General features: G+C 49.2%; 1 gene segment (V, D, J or C); it reads left to right on the plus strand.

The window, feature by feature from the left end:
- Nucleotides 1–16,077, plus strand: part of LOC116748980 — a 277,671-nt gene extending 261,594 nt beyond the window's left edge. Inside the window, 4 exon segments of the C gene segment in view lie at nucleotides 11,893–12,147; nucleotides 13,673–13,717; nucleotides 14,591–14,698; nucleotides 15,517–16,077. Coding sequence covers nucleotides 11,893–12,147; nucleotides 13,673–13,717; nucleotides 14,591–14,697 — 407 coding nt within the window.
- Nucleotides 16,078–19,121: the final 3,044 nt, after the last annotated feature.

Raw genomic sequence — 19,121 nt, forward strand, 5'->3', positions numbered from 1 at the left:
TAATAACAATTTATATGTGGGTGCACCAAGCAGTGTGCTGTGTGTGGTCATGTGCAGGACCTGGGACCCTACTGACTGGAGACAGGACAGCAGTGACAACGGACAGTCCATATTCCCTGGCAGAGAGCACGCAGGATTCCACCCCTGTGTTTCTGGAAAAGGATTTAAGACTGTTATCTGCTGAGATGTTTGACTTTCTTGACAGAAAGGCCCCCTTGACAGAAAGCAGCCTTGACTTAGGTGAGGATAGAAATAGTAGAAACAGGAATGAGTCAGGCGTGAGTCACCCAGAAATCTCGCTCAGCCCCAGAGAGGATGCGGTGACTCTGAGTCACGCTGAAGCATGTTTTTAGCGTGTGCCCTGGCCTGGCTTGCTGGAAATGCTCTTGCTCCTACTCTTTCTGGCAAAGTGAAAAATACATTTGTGCATATTCCCCTAAGGCAATGGCGCCTTCGTCTCAGGCGGGGCAGCTGAGGTGGGAAAATGCAGGCTGCTGCCTGGTATCTTTCTTCTTTTTTCTTTTTTTTTTTTAAATTTACTTACCTATTTATTTATTTATTTTGGCTGCATTGGGTCTTCGTTGCTGCGCATGGGCTTTCTTTAGTTGTGGCAAGCGGGGGCTACTCTTCGTTGCGGTGCGCGGGCTTCTCATTGTGGTGGCTTCTCTTGTTGCGGAGCACGGGCTCTAGGCGCACGGGCTTCAGTAGTTGTGGCTCGTGGGCTCTAGAGCACAGGCTCAGTAGTTGTGGCTCGCAGGCTCAGTAGTTGTGGCACCTGGGCTTAGTTGCTCCGCAGCTTCCCGGACCAGGGATCGAACCCGTGTCCCCTGCATTGGCAGGTGGATTCTTAACCACTGCGAGGGAAGTCCCACTGCCTGGTATCTTTAGAAACACGTACACCCACCCGGCCTATGTAGGAGGCAGGTTTTTCACCAAGTTTTGTAAAGGTTCTGTGTTTCCCAGAGGAGAAATAGCCAGAGGCTGTTTGTTGATGGCTGTGATGAGGAAAATGGAGGTGATGCGTAGCATCAGGGCTGAAGCTGCTACAGCCACTAGGGAATCTCCCTCCTGTGCTTAGAGCACCCATCAGAAGGAAAAGGTTAGGATCAGCCTTCCCAGGATCCCAGCTTTTAGAGCTACTGGGAAGCGTGTGTGTCTTCCATGAGAGGGTGGGCAAACCCAGGACCTTTTTGTAATGCACTTTCCCAGAGTGTGATTATGGGAACAGATTCACTTTTGGAAAGGGGACTCGAGTATTGGTCACACCAAGTAAGTGAGCCGGGATCCTCCTGGACATACGACCCCTCCCCCACCCACCGCTCTTCCTACCCCGTAGGTACCGGACAACTTCTTATGTCCATGGGAGGGCAGAGGGCATGTCCTCCATCAATGCCACCCCTAATGTCCTTAGAAGCTCACTGTGTCAAACCTTCGTGTGCCCCTTGTTTCTTCCACCCTCCCTTCCTCTCAGCATCTCCACTGACAATATATTGAATAATATAAAAATCTCCTTTGCCGCCCATCCTGGGAGCACTTGTATCTAACAGAAGAGTAGCAGAGTCACACCTTGCTGTGGCCCCAGGCAAGCAGGGTGGTGCTGGAGGTACAGCTGCTGGGGAGTTGCTGCCCTGCTTCTCGACTGACAGGAGCGTGTGTTTTCTCCTGGGTAGAGGAGGTGAGGAGCTCTTCTAGTCCCCGGTCCCTGGCTCCCATCACCACCCCTTGGCTCAGGGTTCCAGGACAGCTGTGGGAGATTCCTGCAACTCTGGGGGCGTTGGCCAGCGTTTCCCCAGATTGTTGCCCCAACCACTGGAGCAATAGGTAGAGGGAGGTCACGTGAGACTGGTTTTGGCAAAGGCTTCCCTCGCTGTGTGTATCAGGAAGTAACTATGGACTTATATTTGGAAGAGGGACCAGGCTTGTTGTTCATCCATGTGAGTATTATAGAAACGGGCAAGGGATATTTTGTAGACAGAGGATATATGATGGAAGGATACTGCAAAAATGAGGGAGTCTGTGACTGGGCTGCTCCATCGTGAAAGAGCCCTTTGCTGTCTGGGAGTAACTTACCATTGTATCAGGTCTAATGAAATGATTGAGGCTGTGCTGGACAAGGGTTTTGCACAGTGCGTGCAGAGGACAAATCACCAAGGTTTGAGAAAAGAGGCTTCACTCTTGGTTAGGTTTCTGAAGCAGAACTGTCTTCTTGGCAGCCAAGGGGTCCATCCTGCCCTTCAACCCCGTGGCTGAGAATCTCTCGCCACGTCCCTTTGGATCCATGAGATATCTGTTGCACATGACAGCATCCCAACCAGAATGCTGAGGCACCCTGGGGTGCTGGAGAGGGCGGTGGGGCAGGGACAGGTCTCCTCTGGCTACAAGAAGCCTCATCCCTTCCCTCAGTGGAAAGCATTGCTGGGAACCACCATATTATTAGCTACTATTTACTGAATGCCTGACATGTGCCAGTGACTATACCCTGTCCTTCAAAGAATTTCTCATTCAGTGCTCACATCCATCCTAATGCTAGGTAACTGGTATTAGGCCTATTTTACAGATGAAGAAACAGAGGCTTGGGGCAAGTAGCTTGCCCAAGATCACACAGCTAGGAATAATAGGGCTAGAAGTTAACTCTAATCTATTTGACTCCGAGGCCTTACTGTTAACCATGCCACCACACTGCCACCACTGCCTCTCCTGCACTCTGTGAAGGAAGACCCCAGACCTCAAAGGCTACCTGTCTGGTCCTTGGTTTGCCTATCCTGAGCCTTCTTGCCATGGTGACCATGGCAGCTTTGGTCCAGGACTTAGCATTTCTGAAGAGATGAGTAAAGTCATTGAATTGGGTTGGTAGGATGCAAGTATGGCAGGGAGGGAAGCAGAAACCTAGGGGGACTGATTATTGGGCATAAAGTGACACAGAGAGAAATTTATCATCAAAACGATGGAACAGGGCTTCCCTGGTGGCGCAGTGGTTGAGAGTCCGCCTGCCGATGCAGGGGACACGGGTTCGTGCCCCGGTCCGGGAAGATCCCACATGCCACGGAGCGGCTGGGCCCGTGAGCCATGGCTGCTGAGCCTGCGCGTCCGGAGCCTGTGCTCCGCAACGGGAGAGGCCACAACAGTGAGAGGCCCGCGTATAGCAAAAAACAAACAAACAAACAAAAAACGATGGAACAGGCTGTTCAAAAGCTCCATTCCCAAGAGTGAAGGCTGTAAATGTGGGGCGGGAGGTGTGAAGCGCAGGCAGCCGCCCTGGATGGCAGAGGGCAGGTATTTGTACTGCATTGTACCAGGGCGTGGACACAAGCAGCAGAACACTCACTTTCGGGAGTGGAACAAGACTCCAAGTGCATCCAAGTGAGTGCCTGACCTTAGACTCCAGCCAAAGACACAGAAAGTCCCTACTCGGCTTTCTTAGATGTTGAGTCTGCACTTCCCGAGCTAATTTCTCATGATTCTTCATGAGGCTTGAATGTTTTGAAATTTGAATTCCCAGCCACTAGCTCAACAGTGGTTTATTTTCTAAAAGTAGTAATTGCCAATGGGGCCTGGCCTTTCATCGTTACAGAGGCAGACTCTTTTGCCATTTCTAGATTCCTTTGAGACAAAAGACCTTCATCAGAAATCATGACTGATTATGCCAAAAAAATTTATTTTGTTACCATCTAGTTTTCATGAGAGGTGATAAGTTAAACTTCCTAAAGACCCTGGGCATGGAATACAGTCTCACAAAACTCCATATCTAATCAAGAGAGATAGGAAGAACTTAAGGCCTAAATGATCCAATAAAAACAATACTGGGTTTAGAAAATGGACCCATACAGAATTAAAAGATAAATGAAACAGTCCTAATAAAAGAAGGTAGAGGACAGGATTGCATTTAAAATGAATTAAAATAATTAGAGGGCTTTCATTCAACAAATATTTACCAAGCAACTATTATATTCTAAGCCCTGTAGAAGGAGGGAGGAGGGGAGGGAGGGAAATGCAGAGTCCCTGCCATCCAGGATCTCCCAGTGGGTAAACATCCGTGTAAAGAGACAATTAAGCCCAGTGTCACCACACTGTAGTGGAAGTACACACAAGTTGCGATGGAATAGCAGAAAGGAAGGCATCCCCGACCTCCTATCCTAGTTGTCTGGTACTTTCATGCATTGTGCACTGCACCATAAGCTCTGTGAGGTCAAGACCCTCTCTCATTCATCCTTACACCTCCACACTCCAGCACAATGCCTGATGCATAGGCATCACCTAAGAATGATTGTTGAAAAAATGCCTCTAGCTGGGAGACTCAGGGAAGGCTTCAGTGGAGGGATAGTAACTGTTTAGAACATATTGGTTTAGACAGTAGCAAGTATTCTCCAACAGAGTTGTTAGATTTCAAAACCGGAAGATTACAGAATCCATCTGAACGTGCGTGGGTGGCCGAAAGCCCACTTCTCTGGGGAAAACTTCCTCCATATTTATCTGTTCATTTGTGCACTTCACCAAAGCCTCTTCCCTGCCCTGGGTCAGTTCAGGCTACATTTAGAAAGCCTGAAACCCATCGTATTTCTAAAGAACCAGAGTTCAGAGGCATTAAGAACTACAATACCCTAAGAGGGAAGCAGCACAAATGGGGTTTAGCAGTAAAAAGGAGAGGTCTAATGATAAATACATGAAGTCTATGTCCCTACTTGAGTCGCCACCCAGGAAACTTTTCTCCATTTGTTCTAAGGAAACTTTTCTCCTTTAGGACCAGAACCTTCTTTGAAGTACACAGCTCTAAGGTGTGTAGGAAGGTGTGTGGAAAGAAAACCAATAAATTCACATTTGGGAAAGGCTTTAAAGCTGCTATTGTTCCCAGTAGGTAAACCCTGCAAAGTGTTGGGGCGATGTGGTCTTGCATAATGACTGCATACGTATCTGCCCTCGAGCCATTCCTGACAGTGGCAGGAAAATTTGTTACATATGAAGCTGTTTCATAATGATTAGAAAGAAATAATCAGCATTAATGAGGCCCCTAATTGTGTCCGTAGGAGTTGGTAGGAGAACAAACAGATTCAGGACAGAAAGCTTAAGGATAAAATTAGGCTGAAATTTAGGATGCATTTTAAATTCTTTGAACTAGAAAAGGGACTTCCAGGGAATGTGTATCTAAACCTGTACATGTTCCACAGAGGTTAAGGGGTGTTTTAAGAAAAAAAATTCTTGAGTAAGTTTAAGAAGCTCTAAATTTCTTTATTGTAAGACTTCTCAGAGCCTTTAAAATGCTACTGTGTACTGCTGGTCTTCAGGACTGAACTATGCTATACAGTGTTTTCCAAACTTCTTTGAGCTTAGAATCTTTTTTGCAGAGAAACTTAGGACTAGAGTTCTGTGAATTTCTCACTGAGAAGGACTTGTCTAAACTACTCTCAAACTTTGGAGGTTTTTTTTTTGGTCCCCATATGAATGTCAACCCTAATCTTAGAACCCTCCAGAGAAATAGATTCTCAGGCCCCATCCATAACTCACTCCTGATTCTCACAACCTTCCGAGTTAAGCAATCCTCCTTGTGCATTGTATGTGATATCCCTATGGCAATATTAGTCTCTCTCTCTCTGTCTCTCCCTTCAAAGACTAATAGAACTGCTTTCTAAAAGGAGAACTTTCATAGGCCTCCCTTCCATGAATTAAGCCCTACCCAAGGTTTTCCGTCTATTGCCAGTACTGTGAATTTTCCCTCAAGATTCATTTCCCAGTTAATCCCTGGCTCTTCTCCAGACCCTTCCAATTGTCCTCCTTCACTTCCAGTGTGGAACCCAGAATGGGCATCCACCCTCCAGGAAGGCCTGACCTGCTTAAGGCCGGCTAGGAGGGGAAGGTCTGTGAGATTATTACACAGAAAACTGAGGAATTAGGACTCAGTGGGCCAGACTTTTTTCTTGTGCCAGAGAAAGGGGGATTTTGGAGGAGCCTGTAAAACAGGCACAGGAGACATTTCTGCCCCAGTGAAGCTGACCCTGCCAGGGGCTAGAGTTCTTGTAAAGCACCCTCCTAGTGTGTGTTGTCTGGTGGCTACAATAAGCTGATCTTTGGAGCGGGGACCAGGCTGACTGTACGCCCGTGTGAGTATGACGGTGCAAATGACCAGGGCAAAGTAAGTGACAAGTTGTCTATGAGAAAACCAGCAATGATTTACGGTAAACTCGAGGATATGTGAAACACTCGTTTCCATTTCTACAAACTCTTCTGGTATCTTAAAATGTTCCCATTTCTCATACTAAAGACAGAAGTGCCAAGGGCCAGTTGAGGAAATGAAAATCTGAGGAGAATAATCTACGGAAACATAAAAAGAGTTGCAGATATTCAGTGCTTTCAAGCAAAACAGATAATGTCAGCACCAGATGATCTGAAGATTCAGGAAATTAGCTAAGTGCTCTTCGGGAAAGAGATGAGTTCACGGCAAACACAAATTCTCTTCTATTGCAGCAGGTAGCTAAATCCCGTGGATGGACTAATGAGCATGGTGTGGGGATACGTGCTCACAGAATCTTCCTCTCTGGAGCTTAGTAGAGCATTGAACCACTCCCAGGGTAAAAGTGACCCAGACCCCTATCTGAATGGCAAATATAACAAGGCACGGAGGCAGGATGGTGTGGGGCTCATAGCACAGCTTGGGAAGCTGTCAGACCTGGGGGAAAGTCTGGCTCTACCATCTCTAGCTAATTAAGTCTCCACTTTCTCAATGGCAATATGACAATACCCACATCATAACAAGACAATACTCAGCATACAGCAAGTAATCAATAAATGGTAGCTTTACTAAATAATATTAATAATCATTATCATCATCATCAACAAGGCTTTGTTATTACTAAACCTTCATTATTGTAAAGGGAAAGGGGAATGACTTCCCTGGGAAATATGAAACCTAAGAAACAAAGACCCAGGGTGCCTTGTAGAATGGTGCCCTCCAAGTCTGGTGGGTTTTAGCAGGTTAACATCAGGAAGGTTATTGCAAGGACCTTACCCTCAGTGGGGATTCAGCAGTGGTAACAAGTTAAACTTTGGAGCAGGGACCAGACTAAGTGTCCAACCAAGTAAGTAATGTGGGGCACGGGTGGACATTGACAACTAATTCTTCTTTGTCCAAGATGCTGAGTTGAGCCCAGGTATTATCTTCTGTAGGATCCCAAATGGTTCTTTCCACCCATCCCAGAAAATCCTCTCATCCTGCGCTCAATGCTCAGGAAATATCCTTGGGCCACAACCTGAAGAATCATGAGTTAGGTGATGGGCAAGGAGTCCTGGACCTTTCACGAGAGGATCCAGGATCCTGCTGCCCTGAGCGGGGGGTTTTGCTCTACTGAATTCTTGGTTTAAGGAAACCACAACCTCCACCCGAGGGCACTACAGCAGGATGAGGCAGGAGGGGAAGGATTAAGAGACAAAGTCTCAACACAGAAGATCAGAAGGTATTACCTCAGAAGACTGTGACCCTCCGTCCCCTGTGAGAGACCAGTGTTTCTGCTACTGAAATAGGAGGTAGGGCCAGTGAGTTTCTGTAATGGTGTCACCTGCAGTGTGAATACCAGAGGAATGACCGATAAACACACATTTGGGAAAGGAACGCAAGTAGCCATAATATTTGGTGAGTCATTCTAGGTGGCACCATTTGCAACCCCATGGGCCAGTGTCACTAATCTTTTCCCCGGAGATATTAGTATTACTGTGGTAAGGCTAACTGTGGGTGTTACAACTAATTGTCTTACAGAGGCCTCTGTGAACGGGAAAAGCCACACTATCGATCTTGAAAATCTGTGTTTCTCTAGGTCAAACGCATTAAAATTTTACTCTAGTCATTCAGTGGCTAATTTTAAATGCCTTCTATCGTCAATCTATAAAATGTGAGACTGAGTATGAAGATATCTAAGATAGATGCCTGACCTGTCTCCAAATAGTATAAAAACTAGCCAAAGGGACCGAACTATTATAAATTTAGCAACCTGAAATACATTTTAGTATCAACCAGTTGATGATGTCAACAGGCACAGTAGAGATACAGAGGAATGGAGTCCCAGCTGAAAAGTTGGCCTAGATGGAGAAGGTTTGATGCAGTAGAAAGGATTCGTTGAGTCTGAAGGATCGAGTAAGATCTGTCTGGGCAAAGCAAGGACAGGAGGGGACTTCCAGGCATAAGGAACAACACCAAGAAAGAAGGCATGATCTTGAGAGTGAACAAGGCATATGATTTTGGCCAAGTAAACACATCTAATAATGAAGTTAGATGGAGAGAAAGCCAAAGATAACTTTATAAACAATAGAGAAAAGGAATACTAGAGGCTTCAAGAGAATACAGTATTGATCACAAAACTTGGTATATAGTAAATAATAATAGATCATATATAGTACTTTTATTATTTTTTAAAAAATATATATTTCTTTGAAATGGTAAACTGAATAAATACAAATTTGCTTCAAAGCCTTTAAAAAAAGAGAGAGAGAGAGAGAGAATACAGACAATTAGGGCCAGGACCAGCCAGTAGGAAACTGGGAATCCAATTCAGAAATGCAGACCAGAGGTGAAGGTGAGAGAGGCCAGCTCTTTCCACGGACGGCTTGTGGCCTAGACCTCCCCCTTCTTGCTCAGTGGGCTGTAAGAGCCCATCCCTCAGAGAAGGGGAAACCTAGGCTCTCTGTAATGGAGACCTTCAGAGTGGTATGGAGGTATTGCCTCCCAGATGCAATGTGGTAAGGGAACCAGAGTTTCCATTACTCCCGGTAAGTCTGCGCAGGCTCACTGCTTCCTGACGCTCGCCAGAGCCTCAGTGGAACTCAGACTCAGAGTCAGTGCTGCTAACTCACATTTTGGGTTCCTGGTGCCTAAATACCAAGAACAGATTTAGTGGTAAGGGAGCTTTCGATCACTTCTGTGCCCCTGGGGATCTAATGCGCTACAGCCTTCGGACATGTGCTTCTGCCGTTAGTTCCGAATTTAAATGAGCAGTTAGGAACTAGAATAGGTGACTTCCACACTGAAAAATTGATCCAGTCTTGCTAAGGCTACCTTCTGAGATCTCATCAGTGGTAGGAGGCGTTTATCTTGCTAAGGTGAAACAGGATGTCTCTCCTCCCAGGGCTCTGGCAGACGGACCCCTAAAGCCCTTCAAATTAACAGTGACTCATTCTTTGTTTTCAGACAAAAAGGTCGCACTAGAGGTACATGGGGCGTAAAAGTAAAAGGGGGCTTTAAAGAGTCAAGTTTAGGGATCAGTATCCAGCTTTTTTGACCAAAAGGTCTAATTAGCAGAAATTCTGCAAATCCGATAATCACTAGGCCGCTTGTTTATCCAACGATTATTTCTTGAGCCCCTAGTATATGGCAGAGACCAGGGACACAGCAGTAATCAAGGGAGAGGCCTTTGCTGTCACAGAGCTTACATTCCAGGGAGCCAGTGTGAAGAGTTTGGTGTAGCTGTACTCATATAGGGCATATAAAGGATTTGAGAGAGGAAATTCAAGCTCTCCGATCACGGCAGCCCCTCAATGTCATGCCAGGAAGTGTGGGCATCATCCTATAGGCAATAGGGAGGCTCTGAATTATTTTGAAAAAAAAGTGACCCTATCAGCTCCACGTTTTAGACAAGTCGTTTGGATGATGAGCTCAAAGAAGAGATTGAAGTGTGGGGAGAGGGTGAGTAAGAGAGGAAATCAGGGGTAGGGAAGCCAGACAGGAGAAACCACAGCCAAAATGCACATAGGGAAGCCCAAAGGGTATCAACTGGTAAAAACAAGACTTGAAAGAGGCTAAAAATCACCTCAGTTCTTCTGACTTCACTAACTGCTCTTTCATTTTGATCTCTCACTAGCAAAGTTGAGCTACAATGGGTCTGCCCCGGTATCACCCCTCACAGAACTCAAGTTGGCTTTAAGTCTCACCCTCAGCCCCTGGTGCCTTTCGTCATGGTCCGTAGCATTGCTCACTCCAGACCAATGCTGTCCAATAGAACTTTCAATGACAATGGAAATATTCTGTCATTCCGCACTGTCCTATAGAGTAGGCATCACCCAAATGTAGCTACTGAGCTCTTAAAATGAAGGTTTATGGGTAATTGAATTGTTAATTTTACTTGATCTTGGTTAGTCTTAATTTCAATAGCCACAAGTAGCTAAAGACGATCACATTGGACAGTGCGGTCTAGACCTTCTCCAGCCTGACACCCCCCTGGCACTAGGACTTGAGTGAGAATTTAACCAGGACTCAAAGTTGGGCATCTGGCCCCCACAGTAACCCCCTTCCCCCTCTAAGGCCAACCTGTGTCTGGTGGCAGCTTAGCCTCTGCCTTCTTTCTGAGGCCACGTTCTCTCAGCACCTCCACACCCTTCCATGTCCCCCTCCCCACCCTTCCATGTCCCCCTCCCCAGTCCCACCCATGACCCCCGCTAATGACTAACAAATCCACTGGAGTGTGGTATTGGTTAATGGCTTCCCATCTCTCCCCTCCCAGGAAGAGATTTACACCATAGATCCTTAACCCATAGTGATGTCGGCCCCACAGGTGGATGGAGATTAGAGGGGAGCAGGCAGAATCCTTTGAAGCCAGGGGTTTGGATGTCGCTCACATGTGACCATGGACCCACCCCTGCTCTGCTGCTCCAGGGACAGCCCCACCACAGACAGCTCTGCCTTGACTCACCATCCCAAGGCCATGCCAAGGGCTGATGCCCCTGGTTTGGTGTCAAGCTGGATATCTGCATTGCCAAGGCCACCCAGGCTGGCTCAGCTAGTGGGGTGCATTATGCATCACTGGTCTGCAAAACTTTGCATGCGTGGTGGGGAGCTGGGGCAGCAGAGAACCACAGGGGCAGGAAGCTGTTGTCCCAACCCTGCTGTAAACTCTCTGGGTGGCCCTAACGTGTTAATCCTTCGGGCAAAGCTCTGCTTCCTCCTCCAAGGGCAAGAGGTCTGAAAGAATAAACACTGAGGGTTGCATTAAAGACACAAAATCCTATGAAAATACTAAAGAGTCATTCTCAGCACACTAAAGAAAAGCCTCCAGCAACTCCTGCTTCCTGGGGGGTGAAGAGTAGAAACTGTATTACTCGGTAGCACATTATTATGGCAGTCTCCTGGTAGTATCAAGAGCTACAATTACTAGAATTATTTCAGTATTTCACAGTTATTAAATATAATTCATATGGAGAAACTCTCATGGCTTCTCAGAATAGCCTGGTTAGGAAAGTGGATGAGGCAACATCCACATTTGACAGATGAAATTCCTGACACTCAAGGAGCTGGTGTGAATTGCTCAAGGCCTTGTATCTAGTAAATGGTAGAGCCAGGGCTTGGATGCAGATGTTCTGATGTAGCGTCTAAAACTTTTATCAGTGAGAGAAATCTCCTGGCGATGCGACCGATCTTCCAACTTCATGCCAGCCTATTGTAAAGCTCACATTCCTGTCAATGCCCAACCTTAGTGGGGGAGACCACCCCAGATTCTAAGACGTATGGTTTGCTTTGCTGGATATCTTTTCTACGCTCGCTTTGTCCTGCCAGAATTATGTTGTCGCTTACTATTCCTACTGAGCTTTGAAGAAGTGCCCTTAAGCGGAAGAGTGGGCAGTATCCTTAAGTAGCCCTGCATTTCTGCTTTCCTTGAATGGCAGGCAGGGCCTGGTAGAGAGCATTCACTAAGAGCCTGGCTGGCCTCTTGGCCAGGACTCATGGTTTGTGCCTGTCCCTGAGTCCCGTCTGTTGCAAGCTGCTGGTGTCTACAATGTTCTTTCCCATCTAAAGCCTGACAAATGTGACTTGTCAGCCCTACAGAGCCCCATTCTTGCCCATCACTGGCATCTGGACTCAGGCCTGGGTTGGGGCAAGGAGGGAAATGAACATCTCCTAACCCGTGTCTTTTGCGTCCACAGATATCCAGAACCCCAACCCTGCTGTGTACCAGCTGAGAAGCCCCAAATCCAGCAACACCTCCGTCTGCTTATACACCGATTTTGAATCTCAAGCCAATGTGTCACAAGTCACGAGGCCCGTGGTGTTCAGCTCAGACAGCACCGTGCTAGACATGGGAGCCTTGGGTTCCAAGAGCAACGGGGTCGTGGCTTGGAGCAGCGGGACCGATTTGGGATGCGCAGACACCTTCAACCAGACCTTCTACCCCAACTCAGGTGAGTGCAGCCTTGGTGCCGGTCTAAGCTGAGTCTCCTCCTTCGAGAGGCCTGCTTGTTCTCGGGGCTCGGGTCCTTGGTATCTAAAAGCTGCTCTGATTGCTGGTCTCAGCCTCATCAATTGTCAGCAAAGCCCCGTCCCCTCTCTTTACCGAGCACCAGTGAATCCCATGCCGGCAGGCCACAGAACGTCCTGGGCAAAGAGCAGAGGGGGAGAGGCGAGGGGCACACTGGCCCTGAGGCTCACCCACTCTGAGTCCCCACCCCCCTGGCTCCGCTCAGCCCCTTACTGCTCCTCCAGGCCCCGCCCTGATGCACTTCTCCAAGATCCCTCCCCTTATTTCTCCCTCTCTGCCAAAGGTCTCTCCCAGCTCCTAACCTCACTCATTCATTCATTCATTCACTCAGCGATCACTGATTGTGCATTACAACATGCCAGCTGCTGCCGTGGAGGAGCAAACACATCAGCAAACACATGGGTGTGCCCCGAGCAAGCCCCATTCCCGTTGGGGGAGACCAACCATCAGCAAGTGGAAAACTCCAGATTGTAATACGTGCTTTAACTTGGAGTTGGGGAAACAGCCACCTTAGGGACAAAAGTCACAGAAGGGCTCTCTGGGGAAATGCTATCTGAGCTGAGATTTCAAGGCTAAGAAGGTACCAGCCATGCCAAGGGCAGAGAAAGGACCCTATAGAGGCCTGAGCCAGGAGCTCAGTGAGAAAGGAGAAGGGCAGGAGGAAATGAGATGGAAGAGGTAGGCAAGGGCCACATCACGGGGCGCACCCGTCATGAGAGGGAGACACTGTTCTAGGTACAATGAGAAGCTTTTGATTGGCTATAAACAGGGGAATGACATCCAATTTACTTTTTTTAAAAATCACTCTGACCGCTGAGTGGAAAATGGATGGTAGGAGCCAAGAGTAGAAGCAGAAAAGAAGCCCTTGCAGCAGAGAGATGATGGAGGGCAGGACGGGCTTGTGGCAGGGGAGTTAAATGCCCATGCCCAACACTATTTGGGATCCAAAGGTAGAGCCATGCAGGGATGAGAAGGAAAAGAGGGCATCAAGGAAGGTGGCTGGATTTTATTTCTGAGCAGCTGTGTCAGTGGTAATGCTGTTTACTGAGTCAGAGGAAACAAACAAACAAATTTGGGATGCAGGGGTCAAAACTTTGTGGAACACATGAAAGCATCTATACCCCTCATGGCACTTGTCACTGTGTCTGTCTTACTTCCTCTATCAGACTCCAGACTGGAACTCGCCCAAGGGCAGGGTCTGACAGCTCCTTAGGGCCTTGTGTTCTCCAGTGTTCATTAAGTGAATAAAATGGTGCCCAAAAGCCAGGGTGTTGGTCCTTCAGGGGTCAGTGGCTCATCCCAGCAGGTGCCCATATGGGACAGGTTCTCTCAGATCTCTGCACAAGGAAGAATGGAGAGGCTGGAGACATTCAGCAGCCCAACTTCTGGGGTGGGAGAGTCAGCACGCTCGGGACTCTAAGAAAAATGTCTTTGTTTGTTCCTTTTAGGAAGTCCCTGCGATGCCAAGATAGCAGAGAAAAGCTTTGAAACAGGTAAGGGAGGGGTCTGTCCTGGCTTCACACAGGTTTGTGGAGGCGATGAACCCACAATTACTGGGACGGGATAGAGGTGACGAGAAGGAATGTGTGGATCTAGGAACGAAGTTCTGAGAAACAAGAACGGCAGTCCGAGCCCTCGTTAGAGCTGCCTGGGGACATTCTTAAATCCCTAGATTCCTCTCACCATCTCCAATTTTCTTTTCCACTCTATGTACTTTGAGGATGAGTCTAGTTTTGCTAGACCAGTGACTCACTCCTAGGCCTCTGTATTCCTTTCAATAGCTCCACTGTCAGCACAGCTCAAGAGAGCTTCTGGGTGGCCCAGGTGTGAAATCTCTGACCAGCTTTTGTGTAGCCCTAGACTAACCAGGTCACCGTGAAGACATTTTCCCTCCATAGCCAGGGGGTTTTGCCTTCTTTCGAGAAGAGCAGCAGGACTCTCGTAGGCCGTGACCTTGTCTCTCAAAGATCCTCACCCCTCCTCACCACCCACCCTGGGCCCATATTCATTGCCATTTGAGCCATTTGTACTGAGTGAGTCATCCGTCTTGTGGTTCAGCCGCTAGATTCTCACTAAGGGGCCCAGACCCAGGGGGCTGCGTGTGATAAGTTCTGAGCACCCACCATCCCCATCCACGGCGGGGCTCAGAAATAAAGAGTAAATGCAGTCAGTGTTTCCCTTTGGAAATGAAATGCTGTTGACCCTGGAAGGATGTACAAATATGTGTATGAGGGGATGTGCACCAAAGCTCAAAGGAAGAGGCAGATCCAGGCGCCGAAGCACGCCCCACTCCCCACCCTGCTTTTGGTGTCACGGGGGCTGTGCAGACCTGTGCCCGTGACCGCTGTGGCCCCTTGGTTTTGCAGATATGAACCTAAACTTCCAAAACTTGTCAGTGATTGGCTTCCGCGTCCTCCTCCTGAAAGTGGTCGGGTACAACCTGCTCATGACGCTGCGGCTGTGGTCCAGCTGAGGTGAGCCGGCATCTTAGCCGGGCGGTGGGGTCTGGGGGTGGGTCCCCAAAGCTAACCTCCCCCAGGCTCTTGCTTTTAGGTCCTAAGTCTGGACCCACCAGACTCCTCCTTTTTCTTTCCTGTTAGGAGTTCCTCTTGTTAATAGCAATGGCCCAAGACACTTGATAAACACGGTACCCTCCTCAGGTGACATTAGTCACCTCGCTTGAGCCATGTCTCCCCTACAAAGTATGAGGAACAGTTGTTATTCTCCTCATTTTGGAAATGAAGAAACTGAGGCCAAGTAATATAAGGGCCACACAGCTAATGAGGGAAACTTAAGAGAAACTTAGGACCCAGACTCATTCATACCCACACCTTCTATCATATCCCTTTCGCTGCAAATCCTAAAAGGGCGGCCCCCAATTCCTTTCCTCTGGCCCTCTGACCCCAATATGGTGAGACGGTATTGTATTCATTATCCACCCTAATCCTGGCTGGAGTCTCCAGACCCTTCGCCCCCAGTACCCCAGGTCATCCCACTGACAAGAGCATCCCATCAAAAAGAACCGGTGCGGGGGGCTTCCCTGCTGGAGCAGTGGTTAAGAATCCGCCTGCCAATGCAGGGGACACGGGTTCAAGCCGTGGTCCGGGAAGATCCCACATGCCGCGGAGCAACTAAGCCCGTGCGCCACAACTACTGAGCCCGCGTGCCACAACTACTGAAGCTGGGACCCATTTGCTCCTAGAACTCTACAAACAGAGGCATCCCCATCACATCCCTAACTGTCCTGCATCTCTGCAGTATGCAGCCTGACTTCTGTTCTTTCTCCTCCCAGGTCTCCAAGAACGTGAGAGCCCCGTGCTCCCTCTCCCCTTGTTCCTTGTCGCCCCTCCTCTCCCTCTTCAAGCAGAGAGGTGCACTCTGCCCCCGTGGACAAGAAGGCTCCCTCCACCTCTCTGGCCCCACTGGCAATACCACCAACTGGGTCCTACCAGATATTCGTGATCAAGACGCTGAAGAGCTGCCCAGCACTGCTGCCACCCCCTCTGCTCCCTCACTGCTGCCTGTCACTGCCTGGCATTCTCAGCAAAGACGGAGGCCACTGCAGCCTCTCCTGGCTGTGGGGAAACTCCCTCCCCGCCCCACCCCTCCCCGAGACTGCCTCTGATGTCCCACTGAAGGATGGATCCCAGTGGGTTCTCTTGGGCTCTAGCTCCTGGAGATGTTGTGTGCTGTTTATATTTTTTACACAGTGTTCATAAAGAAATACATATCACCCTTTTCCCCAAGATGTGGGGGAGATTATCTCATGATCTAGGCCCTGCTCTGCTTGTGTATCTGAGCCACGTTGTATATCCTGCTGCCGTGCCTTCATTAAAAGCAATTTGGAAGAGCAGAGGCTGTGCTCCTGTTTGATTGGATTTGGTCGGGATCGTCTTCGGCCTGCTGTGGCTCACTAGCTGGGCAGAAAGAAACCAAGGCGTTTATCCATGATGACATTCAGGGAGCCTGACTCAACAAGCTGCTTCAGTCCACCTCTTCATAGAAAAACCTCTGAAAAATTCCACTTAGAAGGCTGTACTGGGGGCCAGGTGAACCCGTTGAAAAGCTCGGGTCCCTGCTCTTCCATGGGGCCACCCGTAGCAGGAGGCCCATGTACATGGGTGGTAATGACCTGGAGTTGAAATTTGGCAGACAGGGACCACACAGCAAGTGTCCCCAAAAGGCCACCCACTGTCTCCTGCCCTGAAGCAACATTTCCTTTGCCTTTCCTTTCAGACTGGATTCCCGTTGAAACAGTGCATTGACCTACAAATTCATGGCTGGGAACCACCCACCATTCCACTGCCTGGGTCCCAACCCAAGGCCCAGCCCGTTGGAGTGCCCAGTCTAGGAGTGGGGGAAGCGGGTAGAAGATTTTGACCCTAGCCACACTTTCTACTCCCACCACCCTGGATGTGAGAATGAGAAAAGCAGAGATGAGCTCTCTCCCCGCAAGCCCAGGGACTCAGCCAAGGAGAGTAGAAGTCTCAAGCCCTCACCTAGAGCACAGGTGATGGGATCCCCTGGGGCCCCTAGGGTTCTCCTGAGCCTCCTGCTGCCTAAGCATCTTTCCTGGGGTCACGGACGCTGATGGGAACACCCCTCAGAGACCACTCAGCCATCCACTTCACAATTACCACGATCAAGACCGAAGTCCAGTGCTTAGTGGGGGTGGGGTGGGGGGGGCGGGGGTCCCATCCTCAAATACCTGTACAGTTCACCTGTGTGTCTCTGACCACACAGCCAGAAACATGCAAATCCTTCCAGCTACAATTCAGGCCTGATTCTTATCACAGGGATGGAGCCACCAGCTCGACACAACCTAGGCAATGTCCCTCCCCTCTGTGAGCTCCAGGGTCACCACCTGTAAAACCTAGAAAACCTATGTCACATAGGACTGGAGGCTGCCTCAACTCCCTGCATCTCTGATTCTCTGGCTTCTATAGAAATAAAAACCATGTCCATCTCTGGAGCCCTCCCGAGGATAGTCACAGGAACCCCAGTTCTCTCTGAGCGGCCTCGTGTGCAGCCTAAATACAAGTGCCTTTAAAGAAAGATCACTAAAGCGAAAGGTCTCGGAGGAAATCCCATCATGGCAGGTCACTCTCACACACAGGAGGACAGGCACCACCTGCGGGGAACTCAAAACTGCCTCCTCCTCAGTCTAACACAGTGCTAGAGATTCCACCATTGGGAATTTCTTTTAATTAAAGCATTCGCTTCCCCATATTAAATGAAAATGCCCCTGGGGGGTGGCGGGGGTTAACAGAGCAAGCCTTTATCAACTGTGAAAAACTCCCAGGCAAATTAGTCTTTTTGTTCCTCCTCCTAAAATAGTAATTCACTTTGGTCTGTACACAAAAGATCCAGGCAAGGGATGTGTAGGTATCTGGGGAGACAGGTCTGCCCCTGAGAGTTGGCTGCAAAGATGCTGAGGATAAAGGGGACATGGGGCTTAGGGCAGGGGACAGGAGCAGGGACCCTGGAAGGCAGTGAAGGGGCCAAAGAAAGGCCCCTCCAAGAACCTCACAGGAGGCCCGGGCTGAAGGAGGCCAAGGGAGCACGTGGGGTCGCACCAGCCCAGGGCCCTCAGGTGGCAGGGCCCCTTGGTCACTGGACCCCTAAAGCTATCCGAGGACCTATGAGGGGGTGTGGCAGCAGCAGCTAGGGATCCTCCCAGACCCACGGAGGGAGCAAGGCCTGCTCCTTCCAGGCCCAGCCCAAGCTGAGGGTGACAAGGTCTCAGTCAGGTAAGAGGCCATCTGGAAAGCAGGGTCAGCACCACCCCTGAGCAGTTTCCATCTCAAACCAGGGGCTCCTCAATCCCAGCAAGAACTTTCTCTCAAGTCTGAGGCTGTTAAGCCTAAAGCCAACTGGGGCCAAGCCAGAGGGCAGAGCAGGAGCAAGCAGATGTGTAAGGGTGGCGCAGAGTCCACTCACCTGTGTCCACTCTGTTCTCATGTGTGGCCCAGGCCCCACCGGGGGTATCAGAGGGGATTAAAGTGGCCTTTGTGAGGGGGCCTGGGGAAGGGTGCCTACGCCCACCAGGAGGGTCAGCGCTGGGCTGAGGGCCACTGTAGCAGATCCCTCGGTGCAGTAAGGGACCCGGCATTGTTCAGCGTGGAGGGAAGAGGCTGCTGAGGAAACCTGGAGACGTGGTCATCAAGTCCCTGAGACTTGCCCAGCCCTGAAGAACCCTAGTCCCCATGAGCAGGGGCCAGCCTCAAGGAGGGAAGGCCATGCCATCCCAGGGGGGAGTGTGTCACCAAGGCTAGCTGTAGAACACATTTCTCTGGACAGATGCCCTACTGCTCCAAAAGGCTTTAAGCACAAGCCAACCCTGGAGGCAGAAGAATGGACCAAATGACTTCTCATGACCCCAGGCCTAAGATTCTAGAACACTCTCTGACACTTCACCCAGAGACCTTCCTTCTGAACACAACTGAAATCACAGTCCAGTCAAGAGAAGAGCAGGCTAAGCCAGTATGTGCTTCAGGAACACTTGGGTGGGGTCTTCAGCTCCACCAGAGCGACCCCTCTGCCCTGACCCACCATTGGAGAGGCAGCCATCTGAGCCTCAAAGGATTGTTTATCCTCTTGGTTTGCCATAGAATCCAACTTCCCTGGGGTCACATGTAAAGCCTTTAACAGATACCACCTTAGTTATCAGGTAACATCTCAGCAAAAAAATCCATTCAACTATGCACTCCTTGGGATGGAAAGTGTATCTTGTTCATCCGTGTGTCTGCGACAACTCACACAGTGCCTGGCATACAACCAATGCTTAATATACACTTAAGTAGCAAGTGAACAAATAAATGATTAGTACCATCAGGCACTGGGGAAGGAGCCAAGTTGTATATGTGTGTAGGGGTGTGGGGGGAGCATAAGAAAAAA

The sequence above is a fragment of the Phocoena sinus genome, chromosome 2 (assembly GCF_008692025.1).
Source record: "Phocoena sinus isolate mPhoSin1 chromosome 2, mPhoSin1.pri, whole genome shotgun sequence".
NCBI lineage: Eukaryota > Metazoa > Chordata > Mammalia > Artiodactyla > Phocoenidae > Phocoena > Phocoena sinus.